The sequence below is a fragment of the Bos mutus genome, chromosome X (genome assembly GCF_027580195.1).
Source record: "Bos mutus isolate GX-2022 chromosome X, NWIPB_WYAK_1.1, whole genome shotgun sequence".
NCBI lineage: Eukaryota > Metazoa > Chordata > Mammalia > Artiodactyla > Bovidae > Bos > Bos mutus.
In genome coordinates, this window is record NC_091646.1 from 123,706,890 (window position 1) to 123,731,394 (window position 24,505).

A 24,505-nucleotide genomic window follows, 5' to 3' on the forward strand; every position below is an offset into this window, starting at 1 on the left:
AAGCGCAGAGTTATTTTAAAAGAGAGAAGGTATTATAAGACTGGCATGGCAAATGGGAAACTGAGGTGACACAGAGACAGTAACTGCAGAAAGCGGCTGACACTCTGAGGGCAAAAGCTAAGAGGGAGCAGCTGGCACAGAAATGTTTGCAGAGTCCTGGCAGTACCAGTGCAGTGTGTGGAAGGATAGGCTTGGAACTGACAGACACAGCTTAAGAGCCAGCACGATAGCTAAGGACAGCATTAGCCAATGAGTCTGGTTTATATTAAATATTGTGAGTAACAAAGAAAATTCCCTGTTGCAGACTTTAGTTTCTTTCTTTGTAAAACATTACCCTGGCTGTGGAACAGCCAATAAAATTACTTGTTTGTACACATCATTACAGAACATTCTCAGGTTGACATTCTCTTGCATGCCTGAGACATTTCATTGTTCAAAGTATAAGCAGACAATAAGATATTAATACTACTCGCAATAAAAAGGAACAAATTGCTGATAATACAATAACTTGGCTGGATCTCAAAGGCATAATGGGTGAGTGAAAGAAGCCAGTCTCAAAAGGTATGACCCATTTATATGACACTTTCAGAAAGACAAAACCATAGTAATGGATGACAGATGAGTGGTTGCCAGGGGTAGGAGTGGGGGGACTTTGCTGGGATGATGGAAATGTTCTGAATCCTAAGTGTGCTAGGATTACAGCAGTCCATGCATGTGATAACATTCATAGAGCTGGAATTTGAAAAGAGCCAATTTAAAAAAAGGAGGAACTTCCCTGGTGGTCCGGTGGTTAAGATACCCTGCTTCCACTGCAGGGCAGGCCTGGGTTCGATCCCTGCCCAAGCAACTAGATTCTGCATGCCACCTGATGTGGCCAGACAGTATTTTTTTAAAAAGAAAAAAAGAGGGGGAGGGGTAAAGAAGCAACATGCTTAGCTTGTGTGCGAGAAGGTTGGCTTTTTTTTTATTTTGCTGTGGTAAAGTCAAATAGCACCCTACCCAGCTTTTGCCTGAGTCACAAGGGGCACGTGTCCCTCAGCAGGAGACCAGATGCGCAAAAGCTCTTCAGTCAGTGGGGCTGAGGCAACTGAAGCCCCGGCTCAGCCTCAACCTTGGAGCCCCCAGCCAAGGGCCGGGCACAGAGGGTGAGGGTGGAACCGCCTCACACTTGAGGGCTGTGCTGAGTCTCATGCTGCCAGCTCCTATGGTCTGGGGAAGTTATTTGTGCTATTTGCAGCACTTCAAAGCCTGGCCTGCTTCTCCCCCACTCATATCTTTATTTGGTGCAAGCGACCTTTGAGGATTGATGCTAAGTGGCCCTGGGCAGTGACCCCACCAATTGGCAAAGCTAGCCACCAGGGAGGAAGAAGGTCCTCACTGGCAGTAACCTCACAGTGACTGTGGTCTGGTGAGCCTTGTTTTGTGCTCTTCTGGACAGGCCAGAGCACTTCCTGTGAATAAATAACAGAGCAGCGCTGGGAACTGTGCCCCGCCTCCCCCAGTCTCCCCGTAGCCTTCTTTTCCATCCATGAGAATACTTTCCACATATGCTTCAAAATATAATTTTAATGTGCTCTGTACATTTAAATTACTTCATTAATATGATTCCATTAAACAAAGGATTGTTGAACTTTAAAATACACGTCATTTTGCATTCCATCACACTGAGAATTTTTGTTCAGTTCTAGCTGAGATCATGGAGAAGGCAATGGCACCCCACTCCAGTACTCTTGCCTGGAAAATCCCACAGATGGAGGAGCCTGGTAGGCTGTAGTCCATGGGGTCGCTAAAAGTCGGACACGACTGAGCGACTTCCCTTTCACTTTTCACTTTCATGCATTGGAGCAGGAAATGGCAACCCACTCCAGTGTTCTTGCCTGGAGAATCCCAGGGACAGGGGAGCCTGGTGGGCTGCCGTCTATGGGGTTGCACAGAGTCGGACACAACTGAAGCTACTTAGCAGCAGCAGCAGCAGCTGAGATCAAAAGGAGAGCGATTCTCTGTGGTTCCACAGGGTCTTTCAGGAGGCCTCTCTGAGGGTGAAAAATGCACCACTGCCATTGCCACTGCCGTTCAAGCTCTGCTCACTAGGAGCGGATCTCATACACAAACTGTCTATCAATCTATCAATGGTATGTGATTCAAAAGTGAATGAGCAGGTACTCTTTTGTATCTGGCTTCTTTCACTCCACATGCTTTTTTGGAGGTCAATATTATGTGTATCAATAGCATGCTCTTGTTTATTACTGTATAGTATTCCATGGTATGAATATAGTACTCCACAACTTGTTTATCCATACTGCTGTTGGTAGTTATTTCTAGTTAGGGGTTTTGGGGGGCTTTTATGAAAAAACGTATTATACATATCTCTGTGAAAGGCTTTTTGTGGACACTCATATTTCACACTTCCATATACTTAAAGAGAGAATTAAAAGGTAGATACAGTCTGCAAATAAACGCTGGAGAGGGTGTGGAAAAAAGGGAACCCTCCTACAATGTTGGTGGGAATGTAACTTGCTGCAGCCCACTATAGAGGACAGTATGGAGGTTCCTTAAAAAACTAAAAACAGAGCTACCATATGATCTAGCAATCCCACTTCTGGGCATATATCTGAAGAAAACTCTAATTCCAAAAGATACATGTACCCCAGTGTTTATAGCAGCACTATTCACAATAGCCAAGACATGGAATCAACCTAAATGTCCATCAACAGATGAATGGAGAAAGATGTGGTATGCACACACATGTACACACACAATATGGAACGATGGAATAGTACTCAGCCATTACAAAAGTGAGATGCTGTCATCTGCAGTAACATGGATGGACCCAGAGATTATTACACTAGGTTTACACTAAGTAAATAAGTCAGACAGAGAAAGACAAATGCTATATGATATCATTTATATGTGGAATCTAAAAAATAATACAGATAAACTTATTTACAAAGCAGAAACAAAATTCACAGACATAGAAAACAAACTTATGATTACCAAAGGGGAAATCAGAGGGAGGGATAAATTAGGAGTATGGGATTAACAGATACACAGCCTTATATATAAAATAGATTTAAAAAAAAAACAAGGATTTACTGTACAGCACAGAAAACTATATTCAGTATCTTGTAATAACCTATGATATAAAATAATATGAAAAGGAATGTATTTGTGTATAACTGGATCACTTTGCTATACATCTGAAACTAACAGTATTGTAAATCTACTACAATGTTTTAAAAGTAAAAAAAAAAAATTTTAAAGGTGGACACTTGTTTAAGTTCATGTGTTTAAGTTCAGACACTACTAGTCTCTGAAGTGGCTACACCACTTTCAATTCTCCCCAGCAATTTTTGAGAGTTTGAGTTGCTTTACATCTTTGCCAACACTTGGTATTATTAATCTTTTACATTTTAGCCCCTAGTATATCACTGTGGTTTTCACTTGAATCTTCCTGATGAGAAATGATACTGAGTGCCTTTGCATTTGCATATTGGCCTTTTGTAAAGTGCTTCTCAGGAGAATTGAGGAAGTGGTGGTGTCAATATCAGGGAACAGAAATAAACGTATGACTGGGAAAAGCAGACATAACAAGGATAAGGCCATTTTTCCCAGTGTGAATATTTGTACATGTGCTTTAAATAGACATTAGTGTATAGAGTGGTTAAAAGAAGAACTCAATAGGCATCTATTCCTAAATATCTTCCTCTTAGCCTACAAACCACTGTCCAGAATTCTGCTTGAGAGATTTCTTTCTTTGGGTTTATCACCAGGAGTTCTCAGCATGGAGATGTGAGCTCGTCTGTGGGCTTCTCTCCAGCTTCACAACTGACCAAGAGAGTGATGTGAAGGCTTTGGGTATGTGAGGTGCTGCATTCAGGCCCGCTGGGGAAGTATGAAGGCCTTGCTTTGCCTGGTAGAGTGTGATTATGAGGGAGAGACCAGGAAAGGGACAGGGAGAGCCTGCGATGAGCCCTAGACTTTGACTTACCTCATCCTTTTGTTTTCCCCATGGTTGTACACTTTGGTAAAGGTTGGAGTTGAGAAGAGAGGAAAGAGAGCAACACAGTATGAGTTTAACATGATGTTATTAAACATTCTGGGAAGATAGGAGGCCAGTGTCAGCCAGCAGGAGACTTTGGGACAGTCTCAAGGGAATAACAATGCTGTGTAATTGTAGCAGCGAGAGTCATATGTGAAGAAGGTATGCCAGACACCTTTAAGCCTTTCAGAAAGATCACAGCACTTCCTATTTGTGTACAACACATACACACACTCCAGTGAAGAAAAATCTGAGGCAGACAAGTTCCCCTCTATCTCGCAGACAGGCCATACTCTGTGCAGAAATGCAGACTCAGTCTAAGGACAACAAGCCCCAGGGCAGGATGTGAATAAGATTTCAGATCACCTTACCTCACTAGGAGCCCAGAGTGGCTTGCAGTGGACAGTTTTGCTGTATTCAAATGTGCCGCAGCATTGATTCTCTAGTAAACATTTCTCGTGTTTAAGACAGCATGATAGTAATAAATCAGCTCTGAAAGTTGACTGCTATAAATGCCATGTGGTATCGGTTAGATCACAAACCAAAGCCAATTTTTCAAAACATTTCCTGCTGGAATACCCACAGCATTTTAACAGATGTCTTCTGGAAAGTTTTGAAGCAAAACAAGCCCCCATCAGCATATAAAATAAAACTGAAAAGAAAGTAAACTGTGGGTAGATTGTTTTTTTCTTTTGGCAGTAACAGAAAGATAGGAGAAAGTCTTGAGATCTTTGGAGAAATACTTGTTCATAGCCATGAAAGTGTAGAAATGAACTTTTTCTCACACACACCCCACAAGAGAAATTGGGGTTTTGGAAAATATTCTTTCATTATTCACGAAAAATATTTCTTTGACAGCTGTTGAGTATGATGTCTGTTATTTCTTATTCTGAACACTGGTTACAACTCCAGCTCTTATTGAAGCAATTCCACAGGAACCCAGGGAAAGGGTCTGAGGCTGTAACTGATGGGGCCAGCAGGGACAGAAATGCAGCAAAAGCCTCAGAGAAGCATCTTTTGTCAGGGACAAGATGACTGGTGGTGGCTGATTCTAAAATGGTGCAACACGGAGTCTGAGGCCTCTCAAACTTAGTGGGAAAGCCACAGTGGAAGCCTGCAAAAGGAAGGGGAAACACTGTATGAACTACTGTATTTGCCATAGAAAAACCTAATCAGAAATAATCCAAGTGATTTTAATTCCTTTGACCAAATACCCAAGAAAGAGGAAGGTCTAAAATATTATGCTAAGGCAATTACGAAGTCATGGCGAGAATATAACCACAGCCCATGTGAATATTATGAACTAAAATACTCTACATAGACAGACCATCATCCGCAGGGCCTTGCATGCTTGTGTCTAGGTGGTGAACCAAAGAACACAATCCTTACACACACAAGCTCAAGAGTACCTAGTTTCAGCCCTCGCAAGCTGGAGGCTGGAGCTACTATCAAAGGAATAGATTGTACACCTGAAAACTAATACAATATTGTAAATACTGCAGTTTAAAAAAAGAGTGGAGAGGCTGATTAGCTGAGAAGGAATCTTCTGTGGAGTATAACCCATGGAAACCTCGATTGGTGGCCAGAACTGAACAGTCAGAGCTCTCTCTGGACGTTCCATCCTTAGTCATTCCCAGGTGTCACCTCATGCTTGTTTAATGGGATGGGGGCGTTTCTCAAACAGCTGAGAAATAAAAATCACTCCTCATCCTTCATTCCCGGAAAAAAAATATTCAACAGGAAAACTAAGGAGATTTAAGACAAACTACCAAAATTACTCTATTATTATTAATCACTAATATATTTTCTGCCCTGCTGCTTCCTGCTGTGTAATTTTTTGAAATCCTTTCATGAGCACTTTTGGTTTGGTTTCTTGCAAACAGGTTCGATTTCCATGTAGGTTTTGCATTCAGGTTCCTTTTTTCCTGCTTCCATGAGTTCTCTGTTTTGCACACTCCAGTGTCTTACTTGAGACCTGCATGTCACTACCTATGATTGATTCTTATGATAGAGGCCAGTTAGTCTCTGTCCACATACACCACATCTTCAAAACAGTTGCTTTCAATGAGGGAGCCATGGACTCCACAAAACTATGTCCTTAAATAAGATCTAGAGCAAAGTTAACTGGGCAGGAGGAGATGGCTTTTGCTTTGCTTAGAAGTTAATGAGCAACCCTGTCAGTTAAAATTTACAAACTTAGAATAGAATTAGACCTGGAATGTTCCTCCCCTCCGAAACACGTCTGCCACAGGCTCAAGAACTAGAACTGCGTACACCAATGCTAAGCCTCTGATGAAACCAAGAGTTGTTTGTGGTTTTCTCTATTTTTCGCCTATTTGCCTTAAGATGGTAAGTACCCTTGGAGTCTGTGGTGTCTGTTTCCTTCTGAGATATTGAACATGACCCTGACTTTATTTGGGTTTCCCATCACTGTTAAGACACAAAGAGCTGGTATCATTCAAATACACAAATAATTTGTTGAGCTCTTACAAATGAGGAGGCATTTTGCTGGCATCATGGATAACTGAAAGGAAAGTTAAATATGGCGCCTGACCTCTAGGAATTAGTAACCTTAATAGATGAAAAGACACATCCAGAGATAATTCATGTTACATTAAAGCAATATTGTATGCCAAATGCTGCACTAGAGGGCTAATTGAATCCAAAGCTAACATGGTTCAGAGTTTAAAAGAGTTTCACTGTCCTTCTCAGTAGATCTTGAAAAGGGGATTCTGGTTACTAGATTGTTCTAACAGGATTGCCTATGTGATTTGTGGGGTCCAGTGCAAAATGAAAATACAAGGGCTCATTACTCAAAAACTTAGAATTTCAAGATAGCAATAGCATTAAACCAAGAATGGAGTCCTTCTGAGTGTGGGGTCCTATATGACTGCACAGGTCACATGCCTGTGAAACTGGCCTTGTCTTCAAATACAGTCTATGAATATGAGGAAGAGGCAAATTTTGAGGAGTCCAGTGGAGGAAATTATACACAAGACATTTTCTTCCAAACAGTTCACAGGAAAATAAACTCACTCTAAGAAAATAACTTGGTCTTTCCCAAATTAGCAAGTGGGACTGGGATCTAAAAGGTATCAAATTACAGTGTACAAAGATAATTTCACAGCTACTTCATAGCTACAAAGTGAGGATAATAATAATAGGTAATAGTATCCGATAGCTAACATGTAGAACTTATTAAGTGCCATGATTCTTCTAAGCCTATTACATATATTTACTCATTTAACTCTCAAAATGGCCCTAAAAGGCGGATACTGTTCTTTTCCTACCTTAAGGATGAGAAAACTGACCTTAGTGCTCCTGGTCACACAGCAAATAAGAGGTAGAATCAGGATTCGAACTCAGTCTAGCTCCAGAATTTGTGCTCTTAACCACACCATGCTGCTTCTTATAAAACAATGATGCATTCAGAAAGAAGGAAGGAAGGAAAGAAGTTATCCTGGTATATTCATTCATTCATATCATAGATTTGGCTTAACCGGACTGTGTGTTGTGTGCATATTTTTAATTTTCTCTCTTTTTTTTTTTTTGCATTTCATGTTCATAGTTTAACAGCACCCGTTCGCCCTCCCCCACTGAATGTTGCCACATGACCCCATGGAGTAGAAAGGTACTGGTTTTGAGAACATTCCGTCACAGCCTATCCCATTCTCTCTATACACTGTCATTTTCTTCTCTCTTTCTTTATGGAAAACTCTGTTATTTCTAACTAACCAACAGGTATTCCTTTAAATCAGTTTAAAGAGTAGTATTTCCCTAACTTGAATTAAATAAAATATAAAGCAGACAGTAATGTCATTGGCTGTTCTATGCCTCTCCCTCCCCCAGTTGCATGAAGGCTCTGTTCAAAGCCTCACCTAATGACATTCCTGGACTTTGTAGTTCAGAGAAAGGAAATTTCAGCTTGCCCTATATTTATCAGAACTGTAAAGGTTCAGCTTCTCAAATCAAAAGAGAACAGGACAAAAGGATTCTCTGGCAGCCAATTGTCCCTGTCACCGTTAAATACAAAGTGCTTTTGGCTGCTGGTCAGAAACTGTAGTCAGGTCACTATTCCTTCTTTGTTTCCCAGTCCATTGTTATTCAAGGAAGGAATCGCCTACATAATGTGGCCTCTGGTGTGTGTGTGTGGCGGGGGTGTCTCTCCAGCTCCTGCTCTCTCCCCCTCTCTGTCTCTCTTTCTGCACGCACCAAACTTTTTTTTTTCCTTTTTGGAAGTTACCTAGGAAACAAAGTCTTTTGTGCTCCAACTTTATTTGAGCTATTCGCTTCGCTGGGAATCTGCACAAAAGCTGAAGAGAGAAAGAAGGTTGCAATGTTTTGCTAACAAACGTTCATGGCGAACACATTTTTCTCAAGGGGGTAATCATATCCTGTTGGGTGTGTTGGGGGGCTTTGCAGATACCTCTGACAAGGTAAGCAAATGCTGGGGGTTAATTTAAAATAAGTGGCTCTGGAATCTTCTCTTTAAGGGGACTTGAGGACAGTTCACTTGACAATATGTGCAATCCTCTGAGTCAACAGGGTGTGATGCTTCCAAATGTGAGGATGAGAATTTATTGAATGATCCTGATTTTTAGCACAGAGTATTATTAAAACATAACTGGAATAAGAGGGGAAAATGCTTATTTTATACAGCCACCTTCCTGCCAATTGTGGAAAGAAAGAAAACTAGGTTCAGTGGTGAAAACAGTCTTTTAATAATCTGGTTTAGAAGCCCAACCCCTGAAATCTAACTTGGGATGAAGCCTTTTTAAAAATCTGGGCTAGGAGCCCAACCCTGAAATAAAAGTTAGACAATATTAGTATCAATCAAAGGTTTGGATGGAGAATTTTCAAACATCACATGGAAGTCAAGGCCTTTAAATACACAGCTGGAAGAAAAGCTTCACATACAAAGGTGAAGGAAAATAAGACTGTTTTACTCTTCCGAATCTGAAGAGGAAACCCACTTGAGTCTTTCCCTCCAATAACAGGATTTGTATTTTCCACTATCAATGGTGGGAGGAAGTTCTTCACTTTTGTTTTTCCATGTGTATAGTGTTGGAAAACTGCATTTTTAAATATCATTCACAAATGCTATCGTCCTGCAGTAAAATTAACTCCTCGTATTTGAATCTGGCCTCTCAGATTAGGTCAGCTCATCCTTCTGGTGATGTGTTCTGGAATGTCTCCTGACTCCAGGCTTTCTGGCCACTTTTCCAAACCTTTTCAAGGGCATCTAAATCATCCTCTGTCTGTGATCCTAGTCACCTAGAGCTTTCAAGAGTTTGAGTAAGAATTTATGGGGAGACAGATATCCAGAAAGTGAGACTCACATCTTTCTTCAGTTTCAAGTTTGGGGATTTCTGGCTACCTGGTGTCTCCTCTTAATTCCCTTTGACCTGAAAAGCATGTTTAGCCGATTTTTTTTTTTCCTTTGTGTTGTTTGACTGTTGAAATTATAACTTTCAATTTGTTGTGCTTACTAACTATGCCTAGGAATTCTTCGTTTGACCTGAAAGCTTATTTCTGACCTCATTTTTCTTAACTAAACTCTGAAATTCCTTATATGTGTGTCTGTGTATAAACTCTGAGAGCTGAGTCTGAACGTACTTTGTTTGCAGTCCCATCCCCCAGAGGATGAAGATACAGATGTCATGTTAGGGCAAAGGCCGAAAAACCCAGTACACAATATCCCCTCCACACTGGACAAGCAGACCAACTGGAGCAAAGCGCTGCCTCTCCCGACGCCAGAGGAAAAGATGAAACAAGATGCCCAAGTGATTTCTTCCTGCATTATTCCCATCAACGTCACTGGTATTGCTCTGTTCGTTTCCTTTGGGGCAGTCGGGTCAGAATATTCAGTGTATTAAATATGGTCAAAGCCTGTACTGGTGGGAGTACCAGTTAAGAATACCACTTTGTAAACAAATAATACCTTTTTCATCAGGATGCAACCCAGAAGATGTTCAATATGCTTTTGTCAGGTTTTGAACATCAATTTGCATATGTTCTGCTGGGCTGCTTGTTATGTAAATGATAGACAGTTTTTCTGGGGAAAAAAAAAGTCACCAAATAGCTCTCTGGCCAGAGCTGACTGAAATAATGGAGAAAGCGGCAGTGATTAATCGTATGGTAATGATGCGGGCCACTGCCAGAGAGAGCAGCAAGCCCCAGATTTCTAAAACTGCAAGTAATGATCCTATAGATCAACTATAAAACCTTACTTTCATGCTTCCGTGGATGGAGGTAGGCTTGTTTAAAAGATCATTTAGACTTCTGCACTGCTTTTACTGATTTTTGACCTAAAAATACATGGATTCATAGATGAAGGCTGAATTCTGCTCTAAACCCAGCAAGCCTGTCTTCTGTTCACCCTCTGCTTTCCTCCTCCTGTGTACTGAAAATTGGGATATTAGTCTAAGTCAAAGGCAAGCCTGTGTGGACTTTTCTTGGAAAGTTTATTGGCAGCAATTGAAAAATTCAGAATTGGTGATTTTCCAATGTGGTAACCTTAGCTGTAAGCAAAATGTTGCTGTAAAACAGTCTCACTTTCAAAGATGGAAATTAAATGATCTATCCATTGGGGTTTCTTGAAGCATCTCTAATAGTTAAATTCTAACTTATGTTGAGAAGCTCAAAATGGCCATTTTATGACTGACTTCCATCCTGGTAACATGTAATAACTGAAGATTTTATGTTGTTCAGGATGCATTTTGGACATGGCCATTACTAACCTCACTCAAATTTCTCTCATATAAAGTGGGGAGCAAATGATGACCAGGTATCAGGGTGGATACTGTTTTCTTCCTGACAAGTAGGAGTTCTAGTTGATTGGCTGATTGTGAGCTGGGAGTTAATTTTCCTGATGACCTATTCAACTTGTAGGATAAATTATCCTAGAGGTGTACACTTTATCTGATCTCCATAATCTAAATGAGATGGCTGTCAAAATTGATCATTTTGGCATCCTCTTATTCAGTTCTGGAAACATCTGATTATTAGCAGCACCTGCTTTCTTCATGGCACTGTAAGTAAAATTTTGTTTTCAAATTTAGTCCTTTGATTATAGGTCTTGTGATTCAGGAAAATGAAAGATCTTTCCTTCTGCTTTATTTCAGGAACTCTCAGGCTCAAGCCTAGATTATATGTTGATTTAAAGAACTTTAATGAGAAAGTTGTCAATTATGTCCATATGACACAAAATATCTATGTCTGTAATGTAATTATTATGATTAGAAGGAAGGATTTTAATCTCTGGTTGGAACTAAAAAAGGAAAATTTCATTAGTATGAATTATCTGATAGCATTTGAAATTATTCATCATATGATATCTCATTCAGATTTTTCAACATGAGTTCTAGAAACTGTTATTACTATGAAGCTAAGCAGAACTCAAACCATTTCATTACATAACTGAACAAAGGTTTAACAGACCATCCTGCCCCATGTTCAACAATCAGGATACATGAAGAGGCAACCAGATTCCAAAGCACTTTTGGCATATGGCAGTTCAAGTTCCTCACCTCCTGCATCATTCTAGTTTTGAAAGGGCTGCATTAGTGTGTCAAGAGACCATGGAAAGAGCAACTAATGAGAATCATGGTTTGCTCCCTGTATTTACAGAAGAAAACAGACACATGTGTAAAGACTGGGAATTCCAGCTTTACTGACAGTTGGTACAGAAGGTAGGTCCACTTAAGTGAAGAAGTGGGGACTGCCTTGTATGTTTTATTGATGAGACACTGTTGCTAGACCAAAAGGTGTCCAATTTAGGTAGCAGAAGAAATAGGCAGTTACATTATGATTTTAAAAACACATCTCTAGGTTGTTGTTTTCCTCACAGGTGGTGATGGTGGTGTGTGTGTATATGTGTGAGAGAGAGACAGAGACAGACAGACAGGTGGTATATTTGTCTGTCTGTGCTATGCAAAGATATCCACTTCAGAAAGCCCAGAAAGAGACCAGTAAGTAACTAAAGGTTGTAGAAGTCCTTAAGGAGCCATTTCTGTGTGAGAGTGATTCTTTGATGTTATTTTTCTCTCCTCTGTCTTTTGATTTTCCTTCTTGGCTTGTTACTTTTGGCAGTGCAAGCTATTGTGGCGAGCTGCATTTAGAAGTAAAGCTTAATGTACTACAGCATAATTTAAATAAGAGCTGAATAAGGGCTCCCTTATATTTGTTTACAGGCTTAATCCAAACTCTTCCTTCCTTCCAATCAATAAATATCATTGTGTTTCAAGCAAATAAAAATTTGTTTGCCATTCCTAAAGGCTAATGAGACCTATTTGTGGGTTGCAGGAGTCGGTTTTGACAGAGAGGCTAGTATACGCTGCTCTCTTGTTCATTCACAATCTGTGCTACAGCGGAGACGAAAACTGAGGAGGAGGAAAACCATTTCGGGTATCCCCAGAAGAGTCCAACAAGAAATAGGTGTGGTATAAAACTGTTAATTAAACATTCTGTCGGGTGCCAATTATATGGACACATAATGGAAGCCGGCCTTTAACCAGCTTCCTTAAAATCATCAACTATTATTGTAACTCATAGAGGTTTTGAAATGATGTGTACTTGTTTGGTGTTCAGTAAGCCAGGTAGTATTACTTTTTAAATTTGCATTCTTGACTGTGAAAGCTTGACTTTATGGATTTACTCATATATGCATTGGAAAAGACCCTGATGCTGGGAGGGATTGGCGGCAGAAGGAGAAGGGGACGACAGAGGATGAGATGTCTGGATGGCATCACCGACTCGATGCACATGAATTTGGGTGGACTCTGGGAGTTGGTGATGGACAGGGAGGCCTGGTGTGCTGCAGTTCATGGGGTCGCAAAGAGTCGGACACGACTGAGCAGCTGAACTGAACTGAACTGAGGTAGCACTAGTGGTAAAGAACCCACCTGCCAATGCAGGAGACATAAGAGATGCGGGTTTGATCCTGGGTCAGGAAGATCCCCTGGAGGAGGGCATGGAAACCCACTCCAGTATTCTTGCCTGGAGAATCCCATGGACAGAGGAGCCTGGCAGGCTATAGTCTATGGGGTCACAAAGAGTCAGATGCGACTGAGTGAATTAGCATCACAGCATGCACATTCAGATTTTATGGCTGAAATATAGTATTTTGCTAACTTGTAAAAATATTCTGAAGGTAGAAATTAAGCAAAACAAGATTCAGTGAAAGACTCTTTTAGAAAAGTATAGATTTGTCTGAAGAGAGATATACTCTATGACATTAATTATTTTAAAAGGTAAATTTTAAGCATATTCATATATTGAATATTGATAACATGATACCCCTGGTTACAGTTTTTCTATTTTTTTTGTTCAATGTACTAAAGATATCTCTTCCTATAATTTTAAAAATTATTATGATAGTATCTCTTGTATACAAGATTATATCATAATGAATTCTATGATTTTTATTTCATTATGCTTATATCAAGAAATAAAAGTGTATAGTGGCCAAAAAAACAAGATGTATTTTACTTAAAAAATATTAGACCTACTGGGGTAAAGTAATTTGATCGTGAAGAGAGAGAATTCACAAGAGATATAAATACTTATCTTCTCTTGGTGTATATACATATATACATACAGTGTGTATTTCTGTGTGTATATATAGAGAGAGAGAATCAGAGAGGCAAAGGGACAGAGAGAGACTGCCCAAAGCATTGTAACTTTCTCCTCGTTTTATACACTGATTTTTTTTTTCCTGTAAGAAAAACTTCAACATACTAGCATCCAAACTTGTGGACAGCTCCCAGAATGTCTGTTCATCTGCTGATGCATAAAGTATCTCACTCCCAGAATGTCTGTTCATCTGCTGATGCATAAAGTATCTCACTGTGCCTTTCCATGTGCCCTAGATTCTGATGAATCACCCGTGGCCAGGGAAAGGAATGTGATTGTGCACACAAATCCAGACCCTTCCAACACTGTCAACAGGAGATCTGGAACCAGGGACTCGGAGTGCCAAACTGAGGATATTCTGATTGCTGCTCCATCCAGAAGAAGAATCAGAGCTCAAAGAGGTCAAAGCATTGCAGCTTCCCTTTCTCATTCTGCTGGCAACATTTCTGCACTGGCAGACAAAGGTGACACCGTGTTTACTACTGCAGTGAGCAGCCGCACGAGATCTCGGAGCCTTCCCAGGGAGGGCAACAGAGGTGGGGATGCTGAGCCCAAAGTTGGTGCTAAACCCTCAGCATATGAAGAGGGGGAGCCTTTCGTGGGAGACCAAGAAAGAACCCTTACCGATTGCAGTGAGGCCCCCAACAGCCCCAGTGCACAGGAGCACCAGCCTGCTTTGAGCCTGGCCTGTTCTCAACATCTTCACAGCCCCCAGCACAAGTTAAATGAGAGAGGGAGGTCACGTCTGTCCCGGATGGCTGCCGATTCTGGCAGCTGCGATATCTCCTCCAACTCAGACACCTTTGGGAGTCCCATCCACTGCATTTCCACAGCTGGCGTCCTCCTCAGCAGCCACATGGACCAGAAAGATGACCACCAGTCATCCAGTGGCAACTGGAGCGGGAGCAGCTCCACATGCCCCTCACAGACCTCAGAGACAATCCCTCCTGCAGCTTCGCCTCCCCTCACTGGCTCTTCACACTGTGACTCGGAGTTGTCACTCAACACGGCCCCTCATGCTAATGAGGACACCAGTGTCTTCGTGACAGAGCAGTACAACGACCAATTGGAGAAAGTGAGAGGCCACCGGACAAACTCCTTTACCTCCACGGTGGCAGACCTGTTGGATGACCCCAACAATAGCAACACGAGTGACAGCGAGTGGAATTACCTACACCATCATCACGACGCCTCCTGCCGCCAGGATTTTAGTCCTGAGCGTCCCAAGGCAGACAGCCTGGGCTGCCCAAGCTTCACAAGCATGGCCACTTATGACAGCTTTCTGGAAAAGTCTCCGTCGGACAAAGCTGACACCAGTTCTCACTTTTCAGTGGACACAGAAGGATACTACACCTCCATGCACTTTGACTGTGGTCTCAAAGGCAGTAAGAATTATGTCTGTCACTATGCAGCCCTGGGCCCGGAGAACAGCCAGGGCATTGGGGTTCCTCCTGCACTTTCAGACTGTGCCTGGCAGGACTACTTAGACCACAGGAGGCAGGGGAGACCAAGCATCTCTTTCAGGAAACCAAAGGCAAAGCCAACTCCACCTAAACGTAGCTCATCATTGAGGAAGTCTGACGGAAATGCGGACACTTCTGAGAAGAAAGAACCAAAGACAAGCAGTGGCCAGCTCCTGCCTCACAGTTCCAGGGAAATGAAGCTGCCTCTCGATTTCTCCAACACACCTTCTCGAATGGAAAATGCCAATCTTCCCACCAAGCCAGAACCTTCGTGGATGAACCAGAATGAACATGGTATTAAGGAACCTCAGTTAGACACTCCAGATGTTCCACCATTCAAAGATGAAGGTGCTGAATCAACTCACTATGCAGACCTCTGGCTTCTAAATGACTTGAAAACAAATGACCCTTACAGATCTTTATCGAATTCAAGCACTGCTACAGGTACCACTGTTATCGAATGCATTAAATCTCCAGAGAGTTCTGAATCCCAAACATCCCAGTCAGAATCTAGAGCCACCACCCCCTCCCTTCCTTCTGTCGACAATGAGTTTAAACTGGCTTCACCAGAAAAGCTGGCTGGCCTGGCATCTCCATCAAGTGGCTACTCCAGCCAGTCTGAAACGCCAACATCCTCTTTCCCTACTGCTTTCTTTTCTGGCCCACTGTCTCCTGGAGGCAGCAAAAGAAAGCCAAAAGTCCCAGAAAGGAAATCTTCCCTCCAGCAACCCTCTTTGAAAGATGGCGCTCTGTCACTAAGTAAAGATCTGGAACTTCCAATTATACCTCCTACCCATCTTGACCTAAGTGCTCTTCATAATGTCTTGAACAAACCATTCCACCACCGCCACCCACTACACGTCTTCAGTCATAATAAGCAGAACACAGTAGGAGAAACTCTGAGGTCCAATCCTCCACCGTCTCTTGCAATTACACCCACGGTCCTGAAATCAGTTAACCTTAGGTCCATCAGTAAATCTGAAGAAGTTAAGCAAAAAGAAGGCAACAACACAGATCTCCCCTACCTGGAGGAAAGCACTCTCACCACAGGTAAGATTAGGCCACACGTGATTAAGAAATCATTACCATGTCAGTACACCACTGAAGACACCATCCTGTCCTTTTTAGACTCCTCTGCAGTTGAGATGGGACCAGATAAACTACAGTTAGAAAAAAAACATACTTTTGATGTGAAGCATCATTGTGATCCAGAAACAGTAACCTCAGCTGGTAGCAATCTTCTAGATTCAAGTGTCACAAGAGACCAAATGCATATGGAGAGTGAGCCTGTTTCAGAAAACAAACCAAGTAAAAGTTGTGACTTTCTCACGGAAGGCTTTCAGAGGGTCTCTGCTGCTCGCCCAAATGATTCAGATGGTAAGACACTGCAATATGGAGCTGGTCCGGATGGAGCCCTAGCGCAGGTCCAGAAGTTGTCTTTTGTAGATCGCGAGGAAGCTGCACCCCCAGAGTCTGTGGATGTGCTCACACCTCAGTCAGACTCTCCAACTCGAGTCACAGACATAGGCTATCAACTTAAGCCTCAACTTGGGATGAGCCACCACCATGACAAAGTGCCTGGGAATATCAGCTCTGAAGCAGAGATATCAACTATAAATCCATGCCCTGAAAAGTGTTCTGAGCAGGAAAATATTGCTTCAGGGATTTCAGCCAAAAGTGCCTCTGATAACAGCGGAGCAGAGGAGACCCAAGGAAGTGTGGATGAGGTTTCACTGAAAGGTCAGTTGTTGACACCTTTGTCACAATGGAAAGGTGTCTCTTGGCACTTCCTGAAGTGTTCTTTCTTCTCTTCCCCATAATACAGTACAGCCTTGGGTATTGCTTTCCCTCCTCCTTTTTTTAAATATAAATTTATTTATTTTAATTGGAGGCAAATTTTTTACAATATTGTATTGGTTTGTAGCAATACTCATATCAGATAAAATAGACTTTAAAACAAAGGCTGTGAAAAGAGACAAAGAAGAACACTACATAATGATCAAAGGATCAATCCAAGAAGAAGATATAACAATTATAAATATATATGCACCCAACATAGGAGCACCACAATATGTAAGACAAATCCCTCCTCCTTTTTAACTTACTAAAACAATTACGATCAAAGCTTTTGTTACGGAGGGACTAAGTGATAGCTCTTTCATTGTAAAAATGGCAGCCAGGTAACTGCTGTTTATTGTTCCCCAAGTGAGTGAAGCCCAGCAATGTGCCAGGTGACTTCTTCCTAAAGATGCTTTTGTTCTTAATTTAAGAATCGTCACCGAGTGATGACTCTGTGATCTCACCATTAAGTGAAGACTCTCAGGCTGAAGCAGAAAGTGTGTTCGTGTCTCCCAACAAACCTCGAACAACTGAGGATTTGTTTGCAGTTATTCACAGGTGAGGCAATGACACCAAAGGTTTCGCTTCTGATGATGCTTCTCATCAAATGCAAATATGGAAAAGCCTTGGGTACTAGTAATACATTCCTCAAAAAACACAAGGAAATAAATTATTTTTCCAAATCAAATTGATAGACTTATATTCAAGATGAGAAATATGTGGCTTTATATGTAGTGAGGTAGAATTCAATTGAGAGACTTTCCTAAGAACTGCTGAGGGAAGCTGTTTTTTCCCCCAGAGGAAAGACATTCTGGAACAAGTTTTTATTTGAAAGCAATTTGTGGTCAAGTAACTTAAGAGTGAAAACTCAAACTCTAGTGTAATCCCTGACTTTTAAATAATTTATTAACCTAAAAAACATGCTCAAAGCTATAACCCTACACTAGCAGAGGTAAGTTGACTCACTACACAGAGCCCCAGATTTAAAACAAGACAGTGTAGAAACCTGCCCATTTCACAGTCCACAACAACTAATCATTACTCTCTTTTCCCCCTCTCTTCCTAAAACTTTCTTTAATAACACTGGCCTTCTCTAGATTTAATGCTCCATACCAGGCTCCTCCATCCCAGTGTTCTTGCCTGGAGAATCCCAGGGACTGAGGAGCCTGGTGGGCTGCTGTCTATGGGGTCGCAGAGAGTCAGACATGACTGAAGCGACTTAGCAGCAGCAGCATCCCATGAATAGGGGATGTCCTCTGGGCTGCTTCCATGCTGATCATTCACATTCTCTCATCAGTCCCCGCACCCCTGTGATCAGAGCCCCTATTTGCAAGAACACTCCTTACAAGCTGTGACCAAAGAACAGAGCAGGAACTAGCCCTTGGAAACTGAGCCCGTATCAGACTGAGCTGTCCAGAGCACGCCTACTCCTTTCACAGCTGCGACTGCCTACTTCACTAGGTCTCAGTGACCTAGATGCGGCTCCCAAGGGACAAAACTTGGGGACTGTCTTGTCTTCCTCATGGAGTTATACTGTGAAGCAAGTTCTTCTCAAGTAGCTTACCACTGTTTTTTTCCCCAGGATCATACCTCCTAGGGAAACTCATGTTTTCTCTTCATGTGGTTCTCTCATAAAGAAGGAGCACTGCTCACAAGCACATTCTGTGTAGACCTTAGCAGGCTCACCTTTCTATTCGGAGAATGAAGAATCATTATTTTTCTTTGTCCCCAGTTACATTCCCCTCACCTGCTTTTATCCCCAACCTTAGGACAAGTTATTAAATGCTATGTGAGTTAAAGAACCAATGCTAGTGTCTAGAAGAGTGGACAGAATGTAAGGAGTAGAGTCAGAAAGACATGGAATTGAAACCCAATGCTGCCACTTATCCAGTCTCGAGCCACTTAAAACCTGTTTACCTATTCCCTTGCTGTAAATAGGGTACCTATAGCTCATGCGTTCTGTTCTGATGATACAGTATCATGTCATTGTCTAGAATATGATAGATACTACAAGCAGACATTAATTTGAAATCCCTACCTTATTGGAGTGCCAGACACTGACATACACAAGATAGTAACCACAGAGCTTCCAGTGCATGAAAATCAGGCTGGTTTCCAGTTGCAAAGCTGACATTTTCTCTAACCTACAGGTTTTTAGGTTGGTGAGAAAGCAAGTCGCCAGTACGTTGCAATGAACTGACGTCATGCTGACTCATGATTAAGTTCACTAAATTTATGCCTGTTTATTTTAGCTAAAGAAATAATACAGTGATGGATGGGTGCCTAGGTTTGGTAGACTTAACAGAGTTTGGCAATCTTAGATTTACATTTAGACAGCATTTATTTATGTGCAGCACAGTGACAAGAAACATTTTCTTTTCTTGAGAGCTTATAGTGCACAGAGCTTTAAGAGCTCCAGAGATAGCCTAGATACTGATTAATAGAGTGTTGAAATTCCTAGGTAGCTATGGAAAATGGTATTTGCAGCCAAAATAGATCGACTTATTTAAGGAGTCATGGAAGAAATATATTTATATGGAGGAATTTTAAAAGTAGACAGAATAGTATAATGCACCCACCCCTCCTCCCCACCTAAACACACACACAGACATGTCTATCACCTATCAACCTATCAACCATCAGCCTGTAGCTAGTCCTGTCCCATCCATACCTCCATCCACTTTGCTCTCCCAGTATTCATAGGAAGCCAGTCCCAGACATCAGAGTATTTCATCTGTAATACAGAGACAGGCTGAATGAAGGGGACAGTCCTTCACCATCTACATGCTAACCAGAACTCAGCAGTAGTTTTTTATACTTTTGTGAAACATGCCAGTAAGTCATCCTCTAAAACCTCTAGCCCCCACATGAGTCATTATTTGAAACGGTCCCTTCCATAAACCTAATTCCTGTCCACTGGTTGTTGGAGAATTTCCCACAGGCTGCAAGTACAAGGGTTGGGTCTTACTCCTCATGTCTGCGGCCCTAATGCTTAGTATCCCAGCAGACGGGGGCCCCGAACTGTTCTGTAAGGGGATGCAGGAATGTGACTTAACACTTTTAGTTTCATCCAAATGTATTGTGGACTGAGATTTTTCCCCTTCTTAAAAGGTCCAAGAGGAAAGTACTTGGAAGAAAAGATTCTGGGGACATGTCTGTCCGCAGTAAATCGAGAGCTTCCCTGGGCAGCAGTAGCAGCAACAGTGCCGGTTCTGTCACCTCGCCCAACAGCAATGTGACCACCCCAAACAGCCAGAGGTCTCCTGGCCTCATCTACCGAAATGCCAAAAAGTCCAACACATCCAATGAAGAGTTTAAGCTATTACTCCTGAAGAAAGGCAGTCGCTCAGATTCCAGTTACCGTATGTCTGCTACTGAGATCCTGAAGAGTCCCATCCTGCCCAAACCTCCTGGGGACCTCACCGCGGAGTCCCCCCAAAGCCCCCATGAGGCCCATCAGGGGTCACCGGGAACTGAAGCACTATCTCCCCTTTCTCCGTGCTCCCCACGGGTTAACGCAGAAGGGTTTTCCTCGAAGAACTTTGCCACCTCAGCATCAGCCAGGGTTGGACGTTCCCGGGCTCCTCCTGCGGCCAGCAGCAGCCGCTACAGTGTCCGCTGCAGGCTGTACAACGCGCCCATGCAGGCAATCTCTGAGGGTGAGACCGAAAACTCTGACGGGAGCCCACACGACGACCGATCCTCCCAGAGCTCCACGTAGGCGAACCCGCCAGGCTGGCTATCCAAGGCCAAAACCTTACTCATATGAGGATGGAGGAACAAAACGGAAGACGTGGGATAAGTCAGCATGTGGTGGGGTCCCATCACGTTTACCAATGAGTTCCTAAATATTTTCTGGGGAAATGGAAGGTGGTTCGGTCTTTCTTATGTTTTTCAGTAGCTGCACTGTCTTTCATATTTTTCTTTAGCATAGTTTGATTTACTCAGTCTCATTCCTTTTGATAATAGAGAATTTTAAAATGTGTGCTTTTCACAAAACCTAGAAAATTTTTTTCCCAGAGCTGCCTATTCAGAAAACAAAGCCCTCACTGTCATAATTCATATGAAGATGAAATTACTCTGGAGGTTTGGTATATTTTTACATTCAAATGGACTAAAGCAAAATTTAGAAGAACTACACACATGTAAATACCATATTTTTGATAAAAATGTGTAAATAGATTTATCAACGACGAGTGGACATGTGGCCAATTATCTACCACACACCAACTGTTTATAGAACACAACAAATACAGTGTAATAATTGTATTCTGTGAATACCATTTTCATATCGAAGACCATATTTAAATGTCCACCAATATGATTTCTGAGTGATAAACCTCAAATATGACTTTTAAACTGGTGAAATAAAGGAAATCTTGAGGTCATATAGTGAAATGTGATTAATTTAAAACAATGAATTCAGACTTAACCATTTTGTGACAAATTGCAGCACCACACAAACTACTGGTAACACGTGGCTGATTGGCCATGTGGTAATCTGAACAGAAGTAAAAGCATGCTTTTGATTTAAAAAACAAAATTAGTGAGAGAAGTCATCATTTTCAATACAAAGCCCTGAACAACAGCACTTGACAGTGTCCTTTTAACTTCAGTTTTTCAATGGATTGCTTTAAAGAGAATGAGTAGGGGAAACAGTAGTTAATTTTAGGTTCCATTTTATATTACACTGCTGGGGACATAAACGTCATAATCTGATGACAATTATCTTTAAACTCCTTCAACAGTTTAGCAATTAGCTCCAGGTTGTTTAATGAACAAAAATAAAACATAAGCATGCCACAGAGCTGTGGATTTATCAGTAAGTACCTGCAATGAGTTTTCAGTGATGCTTTCTCTCTGTGCTGATGAGATTCATGCTACCTAAAAATTAACAGAAATGACACTGTGAACAATGTAGTTGGGAAATAGGTATGTGTATATGCATTATTTATATTCACTGTTAAATGGGATTGGGGAGCATCTCTGGTTCACAATGCTACATACAACTGAGTTTTTGTCTGATTTTACTCTATCTGCTTGATGGCAAAAGGGGAGGGTGGTGGGTGGGACAAGAAATGTCAGGGCAAGTGCTCTGATAAAATGAAGGCAGGGAAACAAGCTGAATTACTTGAAATTACTTGACTTTTCTTGTCTTAAAACTGAAAAAAAAATGTAGTTACAAGTTGAAATCTGCCAGTGGGTTATACACCCGTGATTTTAACATGAACTGATACTAATGTTTGAGATGATATGTCAGAAATATAAGCAGCTATGAACTTGGAATATGTTTTGAATGAGAGAAGGTAGAAAGTAGAGAACTAAGAAGGAATATGGCCTATAAAAGAATAGAATGTGATTAGAATGATAGAACATACCAGAGTTACCAAGAAATTGATAAGCAGCTGGTTTTAAGCTTATGCAAGTGGCATTTGGGAAAGTAGAATGTGGGAAAGGGGGTTCGTGGTTTTGGTTTAATTCATGCAATATGAAGGAGAAAGCCTGGTCTAAGAAGATGCTGTCTTTCAATAGAAACACTTTATAAGACATTACAGAGTGAGAATAACAGGATCTGATTGCTGTTGGGTTTCTGTTTGTTTCTTTGGGAAAAAAAAATCCAGTTTATTCTGTTTTCGCTATCAAAATGTGTTTCTTAATTTCTTGTCATCCTTGTGTGTAAAAGGGGTGCTGGGGGTGGTAGGGTATAGGAGGGAGAATGTGTGTGTGTGTGTGTGTGTGTGTGTATGTGTGTGTGTGTATGCTTGTGCAGGGATAGATAAGCTACCTGGTAAAGGATACATTTGAACATTTATAAAGTATTATACTTTTTATTAAAAGAAAAACGTTTGGGGGTTTGGAACAAATGGACCATCATTTCTCATTGGAACCCATTAGTTAAGAAAACCAGCATGGTTTAACACCACATGGGAACATGAATAACTTTTTTCTCATGCTTTAAAAAGTACACTTGGCAAACTTTTAAAAATAAGGTTTTTAGACAAATGCGATAAGAAGTCATTTCCAGTCACAATAGGTGATCTTTTGTAATTTTCATAAAAGCAGTTCGTTTGCAGTATGGCTTTTGTGTAATTAGGGGTTTTTTAGTGTAAAGAAAGGTATGTGGGCTTTAAAAGTGATTCTAAATCTTGAACAGAAAACACAAATTGGCTTTAATAAATATGTCACCTTATTATTGATATTAATTTAAGTAATGGTACCATATATATATTTTAAAATACATATTGACTTGAATTGTGAGGCAATAAGAGCATCTATATGTAATGATCACAGAACTAACCCTTAGAATATAGTTTTACTTATTTTGTTTACTCTAAAAATCTATAGCAGAGTTTCTCTATTTTATATTTCATAGATTTAAAAAAAAACCCAGATAAAGATGGATTTAAAATTCACTGTGCAAAAGAGTATTGAGTAACAAACTGAGTTTTAAAAAAGCAAGAAATTCCTTTGTAATTTGGAATAATCTACATGGCTTTATCACATAGCATATAAGACCAAGATTTAGAGGGCTGTTTTCAACATCACTGCCATCTTGAAGCAGGATACACACATTAGGTATTGTGAAGAACATCAACCCAAACTTTTCTTCTGTTGTTTGCACTGATGCTATTTTTTCTTCTTTTATGTTATACAACATGTCTATGTTGTGTGGGGGAGATATTTTTTCCTTATTTTTTGATTTTTTTTTTCTTTTTTTTTTGGCTAAGTAGAGGACATGGACTAGTTGTAGCAAACAAAAACATGCTGTTTGCTCTTGCCAAAGTTCAGTGAGAGAGTACATATGCTGCAGTGGTGGCAGACTCAGAGAATTAGATCATGACAAAGATTTACAACTATGAGGAAGGTTATAGTGTAACTCTTTTGGTACTAGAACCAGTTCATGCTGGCCGAAAGACAATGGTTTATGGACTTGCCTCCATTTTGTATTTTTGTAATATTTGTAAATATGGACTTTTTAAATTGTTGCAAAAATGGTTTCTTTTGTAAGATGTTTTCAACGTTTACATTCAATTCAAGCCTTTGTATATTTTAGAGCTGTGCAACACTTTAAGTCTTGTATTTATTTTTAGTAAAAATGGTGACAATTTCATTGTGAACCCCTCTCAAAAAAATGTACCAGAAAAGTTTGATTACCTAGAAAGTGTGTATAGAAACTGCAAATAAACGTGACTGCAATTAAACAACTGGCTTCTCTCTTCATTGTTATGTAATTGTATAACATGGATTTAAAATTCACTGTGCAAAAGAGTATTGAGTAACAAACTGAGTTTTTAAAAAGCAAGAAATTCCTTTGTAATTTGGAATAGTCTACATGGCTTTATCACATAGCATATAAGTCCAAGATTTAGTGGGCTGTCTTCAACATCACTGCCGTCTTGAAGCATGCATGCCTGGGGTTTCACAAACAGCAAGTGTTTCACAGCGGACCTGGACCTAAGCAAGGGGAACTGCTATGGTAAAAGTATGAGCAAAATAATAATGGTAATAATAAACACTGTCTCTGTAATGG

The 24,505-nt window shown here is 40.9% G+C and overlaps 1 protein-coding gene across 2 annotated transcripts in view; it reads left to right on the top strand.

The window, feature by feature from the left end:
- Positions 1-24,166, top strand: part of NHS (NHS actin remodeling regulator) — a 345,114-nt gene extending 320,948 nt beyond the window's left edge. The window contains exons 4-9 of one of the 2 annotated variants that reach the window (XM_070365605.1): positions 7,608-7,670; positions 9,667-9,859; positions 12,344-12,475; positions 13,909-16,185; positions 17,406-17,532; positions 20,086-24,166. In XM_070365605.1, the coding sequence (XP_070221706.1) occupies positions 7,608-7,670; positions 9,667-9,859; positions 12,344-12,475; positions 13,909-16,185; positions 17,406-17,532; positions 20,086-20,695 (3,402 nt within the window). In that variant the 3' untranslated portion in view covers positions 20,696-24,166. Of the gene's footprint in view, positions 1-7,607; positions 7,671-9,666; positions 9,860-12,343; positions 12,476-13,908; positions 16,876-17,405; positions 17,533-20,085 lie in introns of both variants that reach the window. The other variant, XM_070365604.1, reaches the window with a different exon arrangement.
- Positions 24,167-24,505: the final 339 nt, after the last annotated feature.